The sequence below is a fragment of the Barbatula barbatula genome (assembly GCF_947034865.1).
Source record: "Barbatula barbatula genome assembly, chromosome: 6".
In the NCBI taxonomy this organism is placed as follows: Eukaryota; Metazoa; Chordata; class Actinopteri; order Cypriniformes; family Nemacheilidae; genus Barbatula; species Barbatula barbatula.
In genome coordinates, this window is record NC_136765.1 from 6,832,096 (window position 1) to 6,851,835 (window position 19,740).

The 19,740-nt window shown below is 45.0% G+C and overlaps 1 protein-coding gene across 2 annotated transcripts in view; it reads right to left on the reverse strand.

Moving 5' to 3' along the window:
- Window positions 1-19,740, reverse strand: part of babam2 (BRISC and BRCA1 A complex member 2) — a 112,389-nt gene that overhangs the window by 24,726 nt on the left and 67,923 nt on the right. For both annotated transcript variants that reach the window (XM_079459020.1, XM_079459021.1), the window contains one exon: window positions 7,982-8,091. In XM_079459020.1, coding sequence (XP_079315146.1) covers window positions 7,982-8,091 — 110 coding nt within the window. The remainder of the gene's footprint in view (window positions 1-7,981; window positions 8,092-19,740) is intronic.

Sequence of the window (19,740 nt, forward strand, 5' to 3'; positions counted from 1 at the left end):
CAGCCCGTGCATCCCTGTCGGCTCCCTGGTTATCGGATGTACTGCGTGAGCAATCGGCCAGCCTCCGGTCAGCTGAGAGAAAATGGCGCAAGTCAAAAGACCCTGCTGACCTCTCTCTCTACCAATCTCTTCTCTCTACTTTCTCTGTAGACGTCACCTCTGCAAAAACAGATTACTACCACTCGAGGATCTGAAACTCTCCGGACTCTCGAACGCTCTTCAAAACCTTCTCTGCTCTCCTCTGTCCACCTGCTCCCGCACCTTCATCGGAGTTGCTGATTTTGCATCGTTCTTCGTAAAGAAAACTACCACCATCAGCAGCCAGTTTTCTACGCCACCACCTGTCGAACCCGCCCACATCCCTGACACGCGTGTGCTCCCCACCTTTTATCCTCTGTCTGAAGCTGATGTTTCCAATGTCATAGGTTCCAACCACCCTACCACCTGCCCACTGGATCCCATCCCCACCCATCTCCTCCAGGCCATCTCTCCAACGGTTGTCCCTGCTCTGACCCACATCATCAACTCTTCGCTCACCACTGGGACATTTCCCACAGTGTTCAAAGAGGCCCGCATCACATCGCTTCTGAAGAAACCCACCCTCGACCATACACTGCTAGAAAACTACAGGCCTGTTTCCCTTCTTCCCTTCATTGCCAAAGCCGTGGAGCGAGTTGTGTTCAACCAGCTCTCCTCGTTTCTCATGCGAAACAACTTCGTGGACAGCAATCAGTATGGTTTCAAGACCGGTCATTCCACAGAGACTGCACTGCTCTTAGTCATCGAAGCCCTGAGACTGGCAAAAGCATCATCCATGTCATCTGTGCTCATCCTACTGGATCTGTCTGCTGCTTTTGACACTGTGAATCATCACATCCTCCTGGCTTCTCTCAGTGCAATGGGTGTCTCTGGAATGGCTTTGCAATGGTTTGAGTCCTACCTCTCGGGTAGGTCATTCAGAGTATCCTGGAGAGATGAGGTCTCCGCGTCCCAACAGCTCAACACGGGGGTGCCACGGGGCTCAGTGCTTGGACCGCTACTCTTCTCCATTTACATGACATCCCTCAGCTCGGTCATTCAGAAGCATGGCTTCTCTTATCACTGCTATGCTGACGACACACAACTCTACTTGTCATTTCAACCGGACGATCCGATGGTCTCTGCTCGCATCGCGGCATGCCTGAGAGACATCTCGCTTTGGATGAAGTGTCATCACCTGCAGCTAAACCTTGCAAAAACGGAACTGCTTGTGATATCAGCCAACCCAAAAATTCGTCACAACCTTGCCATTCAACTAGGCTCATCAACTATCACACCGTCCAGCACAGCTAATGCAGATCTATGTTCCTGCCAGATCACTGCGGTCTGCAAAGGAACAACGACTAGTGGTACCATCCCAAAAAGGAAAAAAGTCACTCTCCCGTACCTTCTCTGGATATGTTCCACATTGGTGGAATGATCTACCTGCTGCCACAAGATCAGCAGACTCTGTTGCCATCTTTAAAAAACGCCTAAAAACGCATCTTTTCCGTCAACTCGTCTCTGATTGATTTATCCTTATTTTTTTCCCTTTCCTTCTTAAAAAAATAAAATAAAATACTAACCTCACTATTCTTAGCTTTGTATACTGTGCTAGGCTTTAATGGACTAGTTTGATGCACTTATGTATTTTGTTGCCTATTTTGTTATAATTGCTTCCAATGTTTCCTCATCTATAAGTCGCTTTGGATAAAAGCGTCTGCCAAATACTAAATGTAAATGTAGTTCATTTTATACCAACCTACAAGCAGAAACTTAAATCTGCTAAACCTGTAATAAGGACTGTGAAGAAATGGACCAGCGAAACAGAGCAGGATTTACAAGCCTGTTTTGACCTCACTGATTTGAATGTTTTTGAAGCTTCTACCACCGATCTGGACGTTTTTGTGAGGATATATGCATTCCTACTAGGACTTATTTAACATTCAACAATGATAAGCCATGGCTTACAGCAAAACTCCGACATCTTCGTCGGGCCAAAGAGGATGCCTACAGAAATGGGGACAGAGTCTTGTACAATCAGGCCAGGAACACACTGAACAAAAGAGATTAGAGCAGCTAAAAAGACATACGCTAAAAAGTTTGAAGAACCGGTTTACTTTCAATGACTCAACTTCGGTGTGGAGAGGACTGAGAGCCATCACTTACTACAAGACACCATCCCCCTTCACTGAGGCTAATCAGTGACTTGCCAACGACCTGAATGAGTTTTATTGTAGATTTTAAAACCCCCAAAACCCATTCTGACCATCTCTCTACACAATCGTTAACACCTCCTGAAATCCCCCTATCCACACCTGCTGGTCTTTAAATCTGTGAAGATGATGTGCGCCAGGTCTTCAGGAAGAACAAAAGAAGAAAAGCACCAGGCACAGATGGCGTTACACCAGCCTGTCTGAAAACCTGTGCTGATCAGCTGGCCCGCATCTTTTCACAGATCTTCAACAGATCTCTGGAGTTGTGTGAAGTGCCTTCCTGCTTCAAACGCTCCACCATCATCCCCGTTCCAAAGAAACCCAAGATAACAGGACTTAACGACTACAGACCTGTGGCTCTTACGTCTGTCATCATGAAGTCGTTTGAAAAACTGGTTCTGGCTAATCTGAAGGACATCACTGGACCCTTACTGGAACGCCTGCAGTTTTCTTACCGAGCAAACAGGTCCGTGGATGATGCAATCAACATGGGATTGCACTTCATCCTGCAACATCTGGATAAATCAGGGATTTATGTGAGGATCCTGTTTGTGGACTTTTGTTCGGCTTTCAACACCATTATCACAACAGCCCTCCAGACCAAACTGACCCAGCTCTCTGTTTCTAGCTCTATCTGTCAGTGGATCACCAGCTTTCTGACAGATCGGCAACAGTTAGTGAGACTGGGGAAATTCATGTCAAACAGCTGCTCCACCAACACTGGTGCCCCTCTCCCCACTGATCTTCTCACTTTACACCAACAACTGCACCTCTAAAGACTTCTGTCAAGCTCCTAAAGTTTGCATGACTACAGTCATCGGCCTCACCCATCCTTGGTGACTAGTCTGCTTACAGACAAGAGGTTGGGCTGAACACGCTCAAAACAGTGGAGAGGATCCTGGACTTCAGAAGAAACCCCACTGCACTCCCCCCACTCACCATAATGAACAGCACTGTGGCTGCAGTGGAGTCATTCAGATTCCTGGGAACCACCATCTCTCAGGATCTGAAGTGGGACAATCACATTGACTCCATTGTGAAAAAGGCCCAACAAAGGTTGTACTTCCTTCGCCAGCTGAGGAAGTTTAACCTGCCACCGGAGCTGCTGAAAGAGTTCTACTCAGCTGTCATTGAGTCTATACTGTGCACTTCAATAACTGTCTGGTTTGGTTCAGATACAAGTACAGACTACAGAGAACAGTTCGGACTGCTGAAAGGATTATTGGTACTCCCCTCCCCACCCTTCAAGAACTGTAATCATCCAGTTTTTTTAATCATTTCAAATTTTTACTGCTCGTGCCGGTGCCGCCCCTCATGTGACATGAAAAAATGCTGCCCAGGGCGAAAACCGCTACTGTTGACACCAATTACAGCTTCAAATCTTTTTGAGCATGATGCTTCAAGCTTGTCACACCTATTTTTGGGCAGTTTCTCCCATTCGTCTTTGCAAGATCTCTCAAGCTCAATCAGGTTGGATGGGGAGCGTCGGTGCACAGCCATTTTCAGATCTCTCCAGAGATGTTCAATCGGGTTCAAGTCTTGGCTCTGGCTCTGGCCCACTCAAGGAAATTCACAGAGTTGTCCTGTAGCCACTCCTTTGTTTGGCTGTTTGCTTAGGGTCATTGTCCTGTTGAAAGATGAACCTTCACCCCAGTCTGAGGTCCAGAGCACTCTGGAGCAGGTTTTCATCAAGGATGTCTTTGTACATTGCTGCATTCATCTTTCCCTCGATCCTGACTAGTCTCCCAGTTCCTGCCACTAAAAAAACTGCATGATGATGCCACCACCATGCCTCACTGTAGGGATGGTATTGGCCAGGTGATAAGCATTGCCTGGTTTCCTCCAGACAAGAGTTCAATCTTTGTTTCATCAGACCAGAGAATTTTGTTTCTCATGGTCTGAGAGTCCTTCAGGTGCCTTTAGGCAAACTCCAGGCAGGCTGTCATGTGCCTTTTACTGAGGAGTGGCTTACATCTGGCAACTCTGCCATACAGGCCTGATTGGGGGAGTGCTGCAGAGATGGTTGTTCTTCTAGAGACATGCTGAGACATGCTGGAGCTCTGTCAGAGTGACCTTCGGGTTCTTGGTCACCTCCCTGACAAAGGCAATTCCCCCCGGTCGCTCAGTTTGGCCGAGCCGACAACTCTAGGAAGAGTCCTGATGGGTCCAAACTTCTTCAATTTACGGATGATGGAGAATGTTTCTGTCCCCTTCCCCAGATCTGTGCCTCGATACAAAACTGTCTTGGAGGTCTACAACAATTCCTTGGACTTCATGGTTTGTGCTCTGACATGCACTGTTAACTGTGGGACCTTATATAGACAGGTGTGTGCATTTCCAAATCATGTCCAATCAACTGAAGTCTGAGCTCCCATAGTCACCAAACGAGATTTAAGTGTGACGGTGGCAAGTCAGATAGATGTGAGGCACCAAGAATGAGAAGAGCTTTATACGTGAGGATTAATAACTTTCGTGATCAGACAAGCAGCAGAGTTTTGTACATATTGTAGTCTTTGATATTTTTAGAAAAAAGGCCATAGAGAAGTGAATTACAGAAATCAAATTGAGATGTGACAAAAGCATGTATAACAGTTTCAGCATCCTGCTGACTGAGAGAGGATCGAATATGAGAAATACTACGAAGGTGGAAAAAAGCAGTCTTTACCACTTTGGCAATGTGATCATTAAATGTAAGAGTAGAATCGAAGAGAAGAGAAGATTTCGAACAGTCATAGAGGGAATAATCAAAACATCATCCAAATCTATCAGTTGACCAGTCAGTTACAGCTTTAACACCAATAAGAATGATCTCAGTTTAATCAAAGTTTCCTTTTTTTGGTTGGTTTGCTCCAAAAGCTTTCCTTCGATCAAAGGGGATTGCACATACTTAGAAAGTAAATGTAAAAGCTTGAGTTCCTTAATGCAGGATGTTAGTGTAGGTGGAGGAAACAGAGGTGGAAGGAGTGTTAAAATAAATCTGAAAGTCGTCTGCATTGCAGTGAAAGTTAAGCCTGTAGTATTTGATTATTTGACCAATTGGAAGCATATAAATAGTGAAAAGAAGAGGGCCCAGGACCGATCCTTGAGGGACACCAGAACAGATTAATTTGATGGATGATTTGTGATAGTATGTGACAACTTGCGGTCTACCTGTCAAATAAGAGAAAAAACAATCAAGAGCAGTGCCAGTAATTCTAATTGCTGACAGCCATGAGAAGAGTATCTCATGATAAACAGAGTCAGAGGCTGAGCTGGGGTCTAACAGGAGAAGAGTGCTAAGAACACCAGAATGAGGGGCTAGAAGAAGATCATTGAGAACCTTAACCAATGCTGTTTCAGTACTGTGTAGAGGACGATAACCGGTGTGAAAGGGTATATTAAAGATCTTGTGCTGTTAAGTAAGCTATAACTTTTTCTAATATCTCAGAAAGAAAAGATAGATTTGATATAGGCCTATAGCTACTTAGGGAAGACGGATCCAGGCCATGTTTTTTCATCACCAGGGATACAGCAGCAATAGTTTGCCAGGGCAATCTGCACAAAAAAACTGCACCAGCTAGACCTGGACAGAGATAATATCTATTATATTGTTTAACATTCGCTATGTTAAAGGGCCGGAAGACCTATCACCATTATAATATCGAGACAATTTTGCTTTTGCGATACCATAATATTGATAATATTGTTACATCCCTAGTTCCTGGTGAAGATTTACATTATCTATAATCCTGGATTTAGAAAAGTCACTGTTACCACTGAAACAGCAGCAACAGTGCTGAACAAGAACTGCCCACTCCCATACACTAATGTAAATGATCTAAACATTCTCCCTATACTTTCAAATATCATATTTTATTGGATTTGCTTGAATAGTTTATTACTATTATTATCATTAATACTTTATTAGTCCCTTTAAGGGAAATTAGTTTAGGCAAATTGATGATAAGAACCAAAGAAAAACATTTAGTAGGCAGTTTTGTATAATTTTAATCATTAAATTCATTAATTCACTAATTATAATAGTTCAATGTCATAGTCCCTTATATGCTTACCAGTCAGTGAATAAAACCCTATCAATGGCATCTACATGATTTATGTAATACCTATATAACACCATCAATATTGCTTTTTACGTTTTTATCTTCAAATGTATGCACTTTAATTTGATTTGGATATGTGTCAGCCAAATATATAATTAACATGGCAATGTAAAAATAAATATAGAAAATATTTCTGGGGCCAAATCCACTTTTGAAGTCAGGTATATAAAAATGAAGATTATTAGTACGGCAAACATTTAAAAAGTTTGAGGTTTGTCTGCTAAGCCATAAAGTTAACTTGAAAATATGTAAAATGATAAATGTGGAGAGTATGAAAAAAACTTTTTATCATAGTCCACACCCCACACATCGAAAGCTAAATTAATAGGTGGTGTTGCACACATATTAAACAGGTATGAATTCTGTTTTCACAAGAACTGTAAACGGCATCTCTGATGTTTTGGGAATTGCACCAATAACTGAACAGAAACCATTTAATAACGACTCTTTCTGCCACTTGCGTAAACAGTAGATCAGTTTTACTACCCGATTCTCAATTCCCCCAGCATTTCAGGAAGTAAATAACAGAAGAAGAAGTACTGTATTCAGTTCTTTTGCAGAAATGGTAGTAGTATAAGGTGTGTCATAAGCTGTATGCTTGAATCTCTTAAATACCAGAACACAGACCCATTGCAAAATTCTCATAGTGACCGTAAATTTATAACAGGACATGCTTCAGTCATAAATGCAATTATGCTTTCTGATTCAAAAAGATATATAATTAGACCATAAGCCTTAGTGATAGTGACAACTGAAGTTTATTTGCAAAAACAGACAACTCTCCAAAAATCATTTTTTGATTGTGTTAATATGTCTTTATTGTATTATGCTGAGTTAACTATAAACAAAACATGATTTTTGAACATTTTTGAAAACAGAGTTATTTGTTTTTGCAAATAAACTTTTAAATTGCTTCCGTAAGTACTGTACAGTACAAGCTTTCAACCACAGTAGAGTACCGTCCCTTTTTGGGGCGATTTCTCACCCCATAAATCGCCCGAAGCAATCCCCTTGACTTCCATATAGAGATTTTATTCAAACTTCAGACACTGGCTAGCCCCAACATGCTTTCGTCATCATACGCAACGAGTGATGCGACTTGGCAATGGGTGAAACCATTATAATTATGATGATGATTAAAAGGATGATGATGTCCACATCATATGCTGTGTGTTGTGTAAGTAATGCGTTTAATTGTTTTCACTGTTAACCATGTCAAACTTTACGCAGATGAAAAATGCTGTAGTATATTTGAGTGTAGTATACTTTAGTAAACAGTAGTATATGATAGTAATTACTCAAATATTTACTATAGTACGGTTCAAAAACACAATAACATCTAGGAATTTTACTACAGTTTACTAAAGTAGGTAACGCAGTATAGTACAGCATTTTTTCATGTGGGCTGGCACTTTTTTACCATAATTAATCAACATAAAACGATCTTATTAATGCTATAAGTACGTTTAAATGGTTGAATGCTTTATTTTTAAATAAGAGGTGATGATAAATGGTTATATCACCTGCCAAATGGCTATTTAACAATTACATTCAGACCCACATTACTGACGATTACATTTTAAGGTTGTTGTGCCTGCCATCACTGTAGCACAATTCAGTGTAGGGAATAATAATACGAATACTCACTGCTCAATGCCAGGAGACAGGTAGAGTTTAGGGAACACCTGTGTTGCTTCAGCATCTTCAAAGCTAACGGACAGAAGAGCAACATCTTCTCCTGGATCCAGTGCAGTGTCCTGAGACAGAAAATTTTTAAACATATATAACTCACTTTTTCGGAAACGTCATATCACTAGTGCCAAGGTTTCAAGACGCAATTCTCCACCCAAGCAACATGCACCACTTTTAACTTGATATAAAAAGCATTGCAGAAGGGCGATTGTTTGGGGTTGTTAGGGATGAAGGATATGGAAACAGATCTTATATATAAGAACTGACAAATTAAGTTCATGCTTAACAGATATTAGTCCTGCTTTGACACACTGCAGCAAAAAAATTATATATCTGCATCCCAATCTATTGGGATACAGACAAGATGCTTCTCTCTGTCATCTTTTCATTTCTTGGCCAGTAAATGGGTTTAGAGTTTATATTGTTTAACCTGCATGTTACCAGGGGGTGCACCGTGATTGACGGAATTTGTTGGTCCCCGTACAGACTTGGTCTTAAATGGCATGCCCTCGGACAGATGGCTAAACATCTAATGCATAAAACAGACAAAAGGGGAAACACTTCAGGAGTTGTTAAGTTGTCATCTGATTTGTTGAATTCTACATGATTTCCCGAAGACATAAGCCCTTTTTATACAGAGAAAAAGACAGAAAACATGCTTCCTGGAATTTGTCGTGAGATAATTACATAAGATTTTTGGTTCATTCAGACTGCCAATGATTAGTGCCAAATAGGCCTAAATAATTAAAATTGTGGTGTTTTATTCTGTTGCATGTATTGTTGCATTTTAAACAAACTTTTTTATTTATATTTAAATTGTTAAATGCAGAAGAACACAGAGCATTGAGGCACAAGAACACAAGGTAGGCAACCAGCTTACGCTACATATAAATAAATATAAGAAGAACCTCCCCCTCTTAACTAGATCACTGAAGATGGGTCGTGGATGTGCCTTTAACATGACAAAAACCCAAAACATATTGCCAAGACAACAAAAAAGTGGCTTAAGGAGAAGCAAATTAAGTGTCATAGCCCGGGGGACAGCCAATAAACCTTAAAGATTCACAAAGGAGTGGACAAAAATGTATCCTGACACGTGCAAACCTGGTGACCAACTATCAGAAATGTCTGACCTCTGTGCTTGCCAACAAGGATTTCTCCAGTACAAAGTTATGTTTTGCCCGGGGATCAAATACTTATTTCACTGACTGAAATGCAGATCAATTTACCTTTATACCTTTATATAAAAATGTTCCTCCTGATTTTTTAATAGTTGTATCTTAACGAAATATTGTCCTATCCTTAAAAAATTATTTATTCAGCTTTCAGATGATGTTTAAATCTTAATTTGATTTTTTTTACACATATGTCTGGTTTTGTTATCCAGGGTCACAATTTACTTGCTTAACTCTTGTTTTCATAGCCAAATTATTTATATTATTGTTTATACAAGGTACCCTCTTGGACTGATCACATTAATGTCACTAGGTCTTGTGAAAGGGTTTCTAAGGACATCAACTTCACATTCCTAAACATGACACTGAATGAATTGAGATTTCTTTACATGTCAGGCAGACAATATCGTCTGAAGTCATGGGCCAATACTATAATAAGCTTCTTCTCTGAAGGCGGAGTGGGATTTTGGCAGGAAAAGACCAGAATGTACGCTGCATTCGCTTTTTACTTGAGCTGCGACCACATCTGTCAGTCTCTAGTTTATTGCTTAAGAAGGTTTACAGGGAATCTAGATGATACTCTTCCTTTTGTTCCTGTGCTGGCTGAGCTCGGTTTTCCTAGAGCTAGTCCCGGATGTATGTCATTAGGACCACAGTGGTAACGAAGGGTTCTAATCAAATGTCTTTCAGTCGGTTTGAACTCATTCGTTTGTAATAATTGCTGCCTGCCGTGTAACCTCTGATCCCATTATAGCATGCTGCGCATGTTGGATATGCGACGTTACAAGTTAGAGGGGAAGTGCTACAGTAACTACAGCACATTAAAGACTAGGAAGAATGGCAAGCCCAGCCTAGATCCAATATAATGCAAGGCAGGTATACTTGACCCTACATATCAAAATCGTGCACTCTTCTCTGAGGAAATCATACTGATCATTGAATTTTGATCACATGAATGTGGCTAGTCAAATTTAGGGTTGGGTACCATTCGGTTTTTTTTCGATACTGGTGCCAAATCAATACTTCTAAAAAAGAGCCAAAAAACACCGGTGGATGACATTAAAGAACATAATTTTAAATCAAAACATTGTTGTGGTGAGGAAGGCGGGACGAGAGCCGTGACCCGGGGCCGGTGGCGTGAGTGATAAGTTCAAGCAGCTGTGCGCGCACCGGTCCCGCATCTTATCACGGAGGAGATTGGGAGCTTAAAAGGACGATCGGCAGGACTGTTGACGAGAGAGGACCGGGCCCGAACATATGTTTAGTTTGTGTATGTTTTATGGCCGGCAGTCTACCGTGAGGTGGCTGCCGGTTACTTCCGTGTTTATTGTTTATTTAATTAAAGTTTTAGTGTTTGAATGTTCGCCGGTTCCCGCCTCCTTCCTTCCCTTATAACGAACTTTATTACACTGGTGCCGAAACCCGGGAGGAAGGAGGGACATGCTGTCAAAGAGCCCTCGCTGCCGAGGGTGATCGCGGTGCTGAGGAGTTTGGGCATCGCGGACGAGGGAAGTCCGCAAGTGGCTGCCCGAGGTGGTGGTGCTGGATCGAGAAGTCGGATGGGACGAGGACCTCGCTGCCATGCTCCTGGGTCGAGGTGGGGTGGCTGCCGTCCAGGAGGGAGTCAAGGCCCGTTCGCCGTGGGCCGAGCCTGCTGCCAGCCGCCATGATGGGGAGGAGCAGGGAACGGAGGACCAGCTGCCCTCAGCTGGAGGGCCATCGCCGGCCGCCAGGGGGCGGAGGAGGATCGAGCCGTCCACCGAGCGTCCAGTACCATCACATGGCACCGCGAGGAAGAGTTTCTCGGCTGGCTGAGGACCGAGCGACAGCGTGTCAGGGAACCGGAAACTTTTTTTTCTTTCCCTCTCTCCCCTCTCTTGTCCCGGTCGCTCCGGGGGCTCCCGTCTCCGTTCTTTCGTCTCACCGGTGCATACCCCCAGGCGCCGCCGACTCCGAGACTGGCTCCCCGGGGGGGGAGTAGGTACAGGTGGTGCCCCCCGGCCTGTAAGGGGTGATGGGGGCATGTGGTGAGGAAGGCGGGACGAGAGTTGTGACGCGGGGCCGGTGGCGTGAGTGATAAGTTCAAGCAGCTGTGTACGCACCGGTCCCGCATCTTATCACGGAGGAGATTGGGAGCTTAAAAGGACGATCGGCAGGACTGTTGACGAGAGAGGAACGGGCCCGGACATATGTTTAGTTTGTGTATGTTTCATGGCCCGCAGTCTACTGTGAGGTGGCTGCCGGTTTCTTCCGTGTTTATTGTTTATTTAATTAAAGTTTTAGTGTTTGAATGTTCGCCGGTTCCCGCCTCCTTCCTTCCCTTCTAACGAACTTTATTACAATTGTTATTAAGTAATAAAAAATACACAACAAATTCACAATTAAAGTTTAAAGTGAATGTGAAATCAGCATGGACACGAACATTGCTAGACACTAACATCTCTAGTAAGATGTTATTGTGCTTATTGTTTACCCTCCAGTTGCAACTAAATGCTTGCCATGGGCAGAAAATGCGTTGCATATATCAACAGATTAAGTCCATGTACAGAGAGCCATCTTGGGTACATTATATGTGCATTATTTTAAAAACTGAAATAATGTATAATGAATAAGTATAATAATTTGCCAATTATGCAGTCAGAGTAAAAAGCTTGACAGACTGATGTCTAGATATGAGACTGACAGATGCTATACGGTTTTAGCACTTTCACTGCTGTGTCTTGCTTTTCTTTCTTGTCAAATGAGTTACTGTGTTAAGAATGACCTCCACGGCACCCAGCATGCGCTTCATTGACTTTAAACGCATGCAACAGTTTTATTGTGATCACTTGTATTACAGACGCGTCATATGCGTTTCGAATTAACATTAGTTTCACTTTTAAATTTGACTTATGCGGCGGCTGAAGTTAAAGACTGCCTGCCCGGTGATGAATGCTAAACTCGCCGCAACGGACTGAGGGAGATAGAGTGCACGTTAAAAACTGTTTTTCACAATAAAGAATTTGCTATTTGCGGATGATGTTGTCGTGTTGGCCCCTTCAAACCAGGACCTTCAGCATGCACTGGGACGGTTTACAGCAGAGTGTGAAGCGGCTGGAATGAAAATCAGTACCTCCAAATCCGAGGCCATGGTCCTCAGTCGGAAAAGGGTGGCTTGCCCACTTCAGGTTGGTGGAGAGTTCCTTCCTCAAGTGGAGGAGTTTAAGTATCTCGGGGTCTTGTTCACGAGTGAGGGAAGGATGGAACGGGAGATTGACAGACGGATCGGTGCAGCTTCTGCAGTAATGCGGTCGATGTACCGGTCCGTCGTGGTGAAGAAAGAGCTGAGCCGCAAGGCGAAGCTCTCAATTTACCGGTCAATCTACGTTCCTACTCTCACCTATGGTCATGAGCTTTGGGTCATGACCGAAAGGACAAGATCCCGGATACAGGCGGCTGAAATGAGCTTCCTCCGCAGGGTGGCTGGGCGATCCCTTAGAGATAGGGTGAGAAGCTCGGTCACCCGGGAGGAGCTCGGAGTAGAGCCGCTGCTCCTCCACATCGAGAGGGGTCAGCTGAGGTGGGTTGGGCATCTGTTACGGATGCCTACTGGACGCCTTCCCCGGAAGGTGCTCCGGGCCCGTCCGACCGGGAGGAGACCCCGGGGAAGACCTAGGACACGCTGGTGGGACTATGTCTCCCGGCTGGCCTGGGAACGCCTCGGTGTCCCCCCGGAAGAGCTGGAGGAAGTGTCTAGGGTGAGGGATGTCTGGGCATCTCTGCTTAGACTGCTGCCCCCGCGACCCGGCCCCGGATAAGCGGTAGAAAATGAATGAATGAATGAACAATAAAGAATCCACAGGTCATGTGCGTTCCGATCCGTGGGGCACGTGATACCTGCAATGATGCAGTGGCCGTATCTCAGACAGTTTCTGTATATGTCATGTTAATCTTGAGTACTTACAGAATAGTATCGCACCCTTCAAATATCCACAGTCTTTAGTTTTTTATAAATTTATAAAAGACAGATATAGCTGTATGATTATTTCCAAAAAACATGCATGTGAGGAGGAGGGGGTGGAACTAAAGCATGTGCGCACACATTGCCAAGAAAACACAGATTGACAGGTCTCTGATGCCCTTAGATTCCCGGAGCGTCTACCCAGGTAACCTGCTGAACCCCATTTCTGATCGGGACCGGGGATTGCAACTGTTTCCCACGAACGAGGAATTCCCAGTAGGCGGGGTCACAAGCCTGCGTTGATTAAGTCCCTGCCCTTTGTACACACCACCCGTCACTACTACCGATCAGATGTTTTAGCAAGGTCCTCTGATTGGCTTCACCGGGGCTCCTCACGGGCCCTGGCTGAACGCCGAGAAGACGATCAAACTTGACTATCTGGAAGTAAACTCCCTTACCACATGCTGTTCATGTCCGCCATCTTTTAGCTCTGGGACCGCCGCTCCATCTATCAGTTTCAAACGATCTCCAAATCCAGTGTTATATCCACCGTTTATATTCATCACCCAAATACAGCGAACAAACAACATAGCTGAACTTCAAGAACATAGTGCTCTCGCTCTCCATTGTTGATGCATGGGCGTGATTTTACAGGAGAATTGGCCAATAAATTGTGACATAATGATTTTTCACGTTATGCATGAGAAGACGCACGTTATGCACATATAATATTTTAAAGAAGTCAGAATGCATGTCACACCGTTGCACCACCCCTTTAACATTTGTATAAGATGTGTTGGATTTGTATTATCTTAGCTTTCCGACTTTCTTTAACTTGAATGAGGGCAAATGTCTCAAACGACGGCTCAGTCAGCATTTAAGTGGCACCGAAATGAGGCAGCAAAATCTGAATTTTGATTCGGTCCAGTTACATACCCTATACACAGGTACCCAACCCTACTCTAAATTTTGTCTGGCATGTCTCAGAACCAATTATATTTGACGCTGAGATTTGTGGGCCCAGACTGTTTCCATATTGATTGCATTTCTCTTATTGTATATATTGTATCCATATTGTTATACATGTTTAAGTTCTAACCTGACCCTTTTATATTTTCGGTAAACTATTCCTTTAGGGGCTGATTCTGACAGATACTCCTCACAATATTCAAAAGCATGTTTGTGTAACCTTTTTTGTAAAGAGTTCTATACAGTTTATCATTTCAGATGACTTGGAAAAAAGAATTTACATGTCTTACAAGCAGTTTGGACCTTATAGCTGGGGCTGCAAAATGATTAGTCGCAGTGTATTATTTTAAGAAAAAAATAATATTCATTCATTCATTTTCTTCTGCTTATCTGGGGCCGGGTCGCGGGGGCAGCAGTCTTAGCAGAGATGCCCAGACATCCCTCACCCTAGACACTTCCTCTAGCTCTTCCGGGGGGACACCGAGGCGTTCCCAGGCCAGCCGGGAGACATAGTCCCACCAGCGTGTCCTAGGTCTTCCCCTTCCGGGGAAGGCGTCCAGTAGGCATCCGGAACAGATGCCCAAGTCACCTCAGCTGACCCCTCTCGATGTGGAGGAGCAGCGGCTCTACTCCGAGCTCCTCCCGGGTGACTGAGCTTCTCACCCTATCTCTAAGGGATCGCCCAGCCACCCTGCGGAGGAAGCTCATTTCGGCCGCCTGTATCCGGGATCTTGTCCTTTCGGTCATGACCCAAAGCTCATGGCCATAGGTGAGAGTAGGAACGTAGATTGACCGGTAAATTGAGAGCTTCGCCTTGCGGCTTAGCTCTTTCTTCACCACGACAGACCGGTACATCGACCGCATTACTGCAGAAGCTGCACCGATCCGTCTGTCAATCTCCCGTTCCATCCTTCCCTCACTCGTGAACAAGACCCCAAGATACTTAAACTCCTCCACTTGAGGCAGGAACTCTCCACCAACCTGAAGTGGGCAAGCCACCCTTTTCCGACTGAGGACCATGGCCTCGGATTTGGAGGTACTGATTTTCATTCCAGCCGCTTCACACTCGGCTGTAAACCGTCCCAGTGCATGCTGAAGGTCCTGGTTTGAAGGGGGCAACACGACAACATCATCCGCAAATAGCAGAGACGAGATCGTGTGGTCCCCAAACCTGACACCCTACGGCCCCTGGCTGCGACATGCACTGGGAACAAGCCCAACTTACTGCCGGCAATGCGAACCAAGCTCCTGCTTCGGTCGTACAGGGAACTGACAGCCCTTAGCAAAGGACCACAGACCCCATAATCCCGAAGCACCCTCCACAGGATGCCGCGAGGGACACAGTCGAATGCCTTTTCCAAATCCACAAAACACATGTGGATTGGTTGGGCAAACTCCCATGAACCCTCCAGCACTCCAGAGGGTATAGAGCTGGTCCAGCGTTCCACGGCCCGGACGAAAACCACACTGTTCCTCCTGAATCCGAGGTTCTACTATCGGCTGTATTCTCCTTTCCAGTACCCTGGCATAGACTTTCCCGGGAAGGCTGAGAAGTGTGATCCCCCTATAGTTGGAACACACCCTCCGGTCCCCCTTCTTAAAAAGAACCCCGGTCTGCCATCCCAGAGGCACTGTCCCCGACCGCCACTGCCATCTCCATGGCCTCACCAAACTCCTCCCAGGCCCGAGTTTTTGCCTCCACAACCACCCGGGCAGCAGTCCGCTTGGCCTGCTGGTACCCGTCAGCTGCCTCAGGAGTCCCACAAGCCAACCAGGCCCGATAGGACTCCTTCTTCAGCTTGACGGTTTCCCTTACTTCCGGTGTCCACCACCGGGTTCGGGGCTTCCCGCCTCGACAGGCACCGGAGACATTACGGCCACAGCTCCGAGCGGCCGCTTCGACAATGGAGGTGGAGAACAGGGTCCACTCGGACTCAATGTCTCCAGCCTCCCTCGGGATCCGGTTGAAGCTCTGCCGGAGGTGGGAGTTAAAGATCTCTCTGACAGGAGACTCGGCCAGGCGTTCCCAGCAGACCCTTACAGTACGTTTGGGTCTGCCGAGTCTGTCCAGCTTCCTCTCTCGCCATCGGATCCAACTCACCACCAGGTGGTTTTCAGTTGACAGCTCCGCCCCTCTCTTAACCCGAGTGTCCAAAACATATGGTCCAAAACCACACTGTTCCTCCTGAATCCGAGGTTCCACTATCGGCCGTATTCTCCTTTCCAGTACCCTGGCATAGACTTTCCCGGGAAGGCTGAGAAGTAAATAATATTATATTATATAAATATGTCTATACACATGTAAATATTTCTGAAATATATACATGCATGTTTGTGCATTTATATATATAAAATTCTTATAAACAGTAAACCCAAATATATTATGTAAACAAAATATTTTATTCTGCAAACAATTGTGCAGCCTTACGTCTAGGTAGGAAATCGTCTTGGTTACGTATGTAACCTCGGTTTTCTGATGGAGGGAATGAGACGTTGTGTCGAGACTGACAGAATGGGGTTTGACTTGAGAACCAGTCATCTCCGACACTTTGAAAAGGCCAATGAACTACATACGGGTATAAAAGGGAAGATGCCAATTCATTCACCTTTTTGGGCTAAGACACTTGTTCGCTGCAGCGTGCCTTCATCAGGGAACCGAGGTTACAGACGTAACAAAGACGTTCCCTTTCTGTCGGTCTCTCGACGTTGTGTCGAGACTGACAGAATGGGATAACCCTGGAAAACAGTGCAGTTTGAGGCTGTTGCATGCTGTGGGCACCCAGGGAGAAGAACACTCTCCTGGAGACCAAGTGGGCACACAGGGGGCCACTGAGGAGGGGGCACCGGAACCACGGGTGGAGGTACGGGGCTGCCGGGATGCAGACACCAATCGGGACCACGACACCCTAGTGGGGGCCGGGTCGCGGTGGAGAGGCTGATGGCCTCTGTCTGCCATTCCGTAGTCTTTGACGATGCCCGAGCAGCCCACGCTGTGCGATGGTGCATCAGAAAAAAGCAGACTCTCTCGACACCTTCCATCTGCCCAGATTTGAGCCAGAGTTGTCTCTCTTGGACCACAAGAGTGGACATCGTCAGACCCAGTGTGCGTGTCGTCACTTCTGTCGCCCGGAGAGTAAGGTCTGTGGCGGTGCGCAGGCCCAGCATAACCACTGGGTCCGGTTTTCCCTCGTCTAACCACTCCAACATCTTAGCCTGGTGGATCTGCAGGATGGCCATGGCGTGAAGGGTGGAGCCAGCTGACCCGCCGCATTGAAAGAACACGCTTTGGAAGAGAGCCTTGGTTGGTGCCTCCAGGTAGCAAGTCTGTTGACACAAGTGCACTTGTGCCACGAGAGCATGCTCTTCCTGGGATACCGACAGAGCCCTTCCGTGTCCAGGTACCAGGATTCCGGCCGTGAACTGCTCATGGCAGTCCGGGCAAGCACGCCTGACATCTCCACGTCGGGCTCGTCCTGGGCTCCAACGACCATAGCCGGGAGCTTTTTAGCCACTGTCGGGCAGGAAGCTAACGGTGTCGCGGCTGTGTCCAATGAACACGGCCAGCCGTGACCACAATACCGTTACCACGAACACTACTTTAGCACGCCGAAGCATGTGAGGTAGTGATCGTGCCTGTCTGTCTTGACGATGGTGCGGTTGCACCCAAGACTACAGCGGCGAAACATGCCTGGCGACATGTGCACGCTGCAGGAGAAATTGCTCTTTTAGAAATATGCTCTTTTAGACACCTCAGACCAGCTACTGAAACGCCTAGGGGAATCGCAAAAGCCAGGACGAGTTCCGCTGCTCTGCGTCGTAGATCCAGTAGGAAGAATCGAAGATCGCTCAGCATAAGCCTAGCAGGTTCAGAAGAACAAAAAGGTGAATGAATGGGCACTGGCGTGCCGCCCCATTCGCCAAGTTCATTAGCCTTTTCAAAGAGTCGGAGATGACTGGTTCTCAAGTCAAACCCCATTCTGTCAGTCTCGACACAACATCGAGAGACCGACAGAAAGGGAACTTTAATTTACAACAACCAAAAAAGGGTTTTAAATAGACATTTTAGGTCTGCTGTTGAAAAGCATCTATTTGATGAAGCTCTGAGGGCAAACTTATGAATGTCTTTGAAGGCAAGAGAAACAAAATGTCAAGATCACGGCTGATGGCTACCCATGTCGTCTGTCTCTTGCTCTTCAACAGCCACCATCACATTTGATTTGGGTTGGGGGTTGTGAGGGGGTCTAACGTCCCAAGGTGTTGCTTGATTTAATCAGCTTGCATCAGCACATGACCCATGTGTTTGTAGAGACATAATTCATTCTTGCTGATGGGCATTGCTATATTGTTAAGTTAGAAATATGTGGCCTGCCTTGTATTAGCATGAGGAAAACAGTTTGGTTGTAAGAAATTGTACGGAACAAAATTACAATATTTTCAATTCTTTGACAAAATGTCTCAAAGCTTGAAAGATGACGACAGTAGATTCTCAGTGAAAGGTAATAATAAAATTAAATCGAAGCATAAAACGCAAAAGTTAAAGGTCACTTACTCATTCTTTATAATTTTCATTTTGGAATAACAGTTAAATTATAAAAACTTTGGACTGCTTTTTTTAATTTTAAGAAATTAAATATTATTCAATCCAAGTCAGTCAATTTTATATTTGAAATGAGAAAATATGATGGTCCAATTATACTTTTTCTTTATAACATTCAAGGATACACCTTAAGATCAAAATATTTTTTAAGATGATAAGAAACATTTCAGGAAAGTGACCATAGACTTTTGAACAATAGTGTATATTTCTGCTTCAGGCTGAATGCTGCTTTAATAAAAATATAACGGTGCATCATTAAAACGTTCATATGTTCTTTAAAGGACTGAGGTAAAGGACTAATGAAGAGGATAGTGATGACCAATGAGGGTTTGAGTGACCCCTGCTCCAGGACAACAGGAGGAGTGCTGTAAACTCTCTGCTTCCTCTTTAAACAAATGAGTCAGTGTCAAGGAGTAGGGGGTAGGGCACAGGGATCAAGGGTGCCCCGGGTAAGACCCTCTTGTGGATGCTTTGTTTTCTTTAGTGACCTCCCCCCCGGTGCTTACCATACTACTTGATGTGACATCGTAGAAATGTGACAGCTGTCTCCAAGCCAAGAGCTGTCTAAAGACAAACTTGAGATGAGGCTGATTTGTTCAGCTGAACTGCTCCATGTCTTCAGTGCAAACTCACATGGGGAAAGCACAGACACAATGTTGACCTTGCAACATGGCTGTCTTTTAAAACAAACAGAATTTAACATTTCCTTAACGATTTCTAAAGCAATACATACCATTTCTGCAATTTTCCCCTATCTTTTTATTTAGTTCTTTACTCAGCCTTGCAATGGTGTCAAGTCTGTAAGTGTCTTAACTCTTTATCAGGCATGTTACCATATTGACCTGCCACCAGTGCAGGCTGTCTGTGATTGTCAACTGCATGTGTCACTCCCGTCACTGATGTTTCCCGCTGCCATGGATGCACACAATCCAGGTCGTCATTGACAAGTTAACAGACACACACAACGTGAGCGCATTACTACGAGTGTTGGATTTATCGTGCCCGAGGATGAACGATTTGATATACGGAAGGT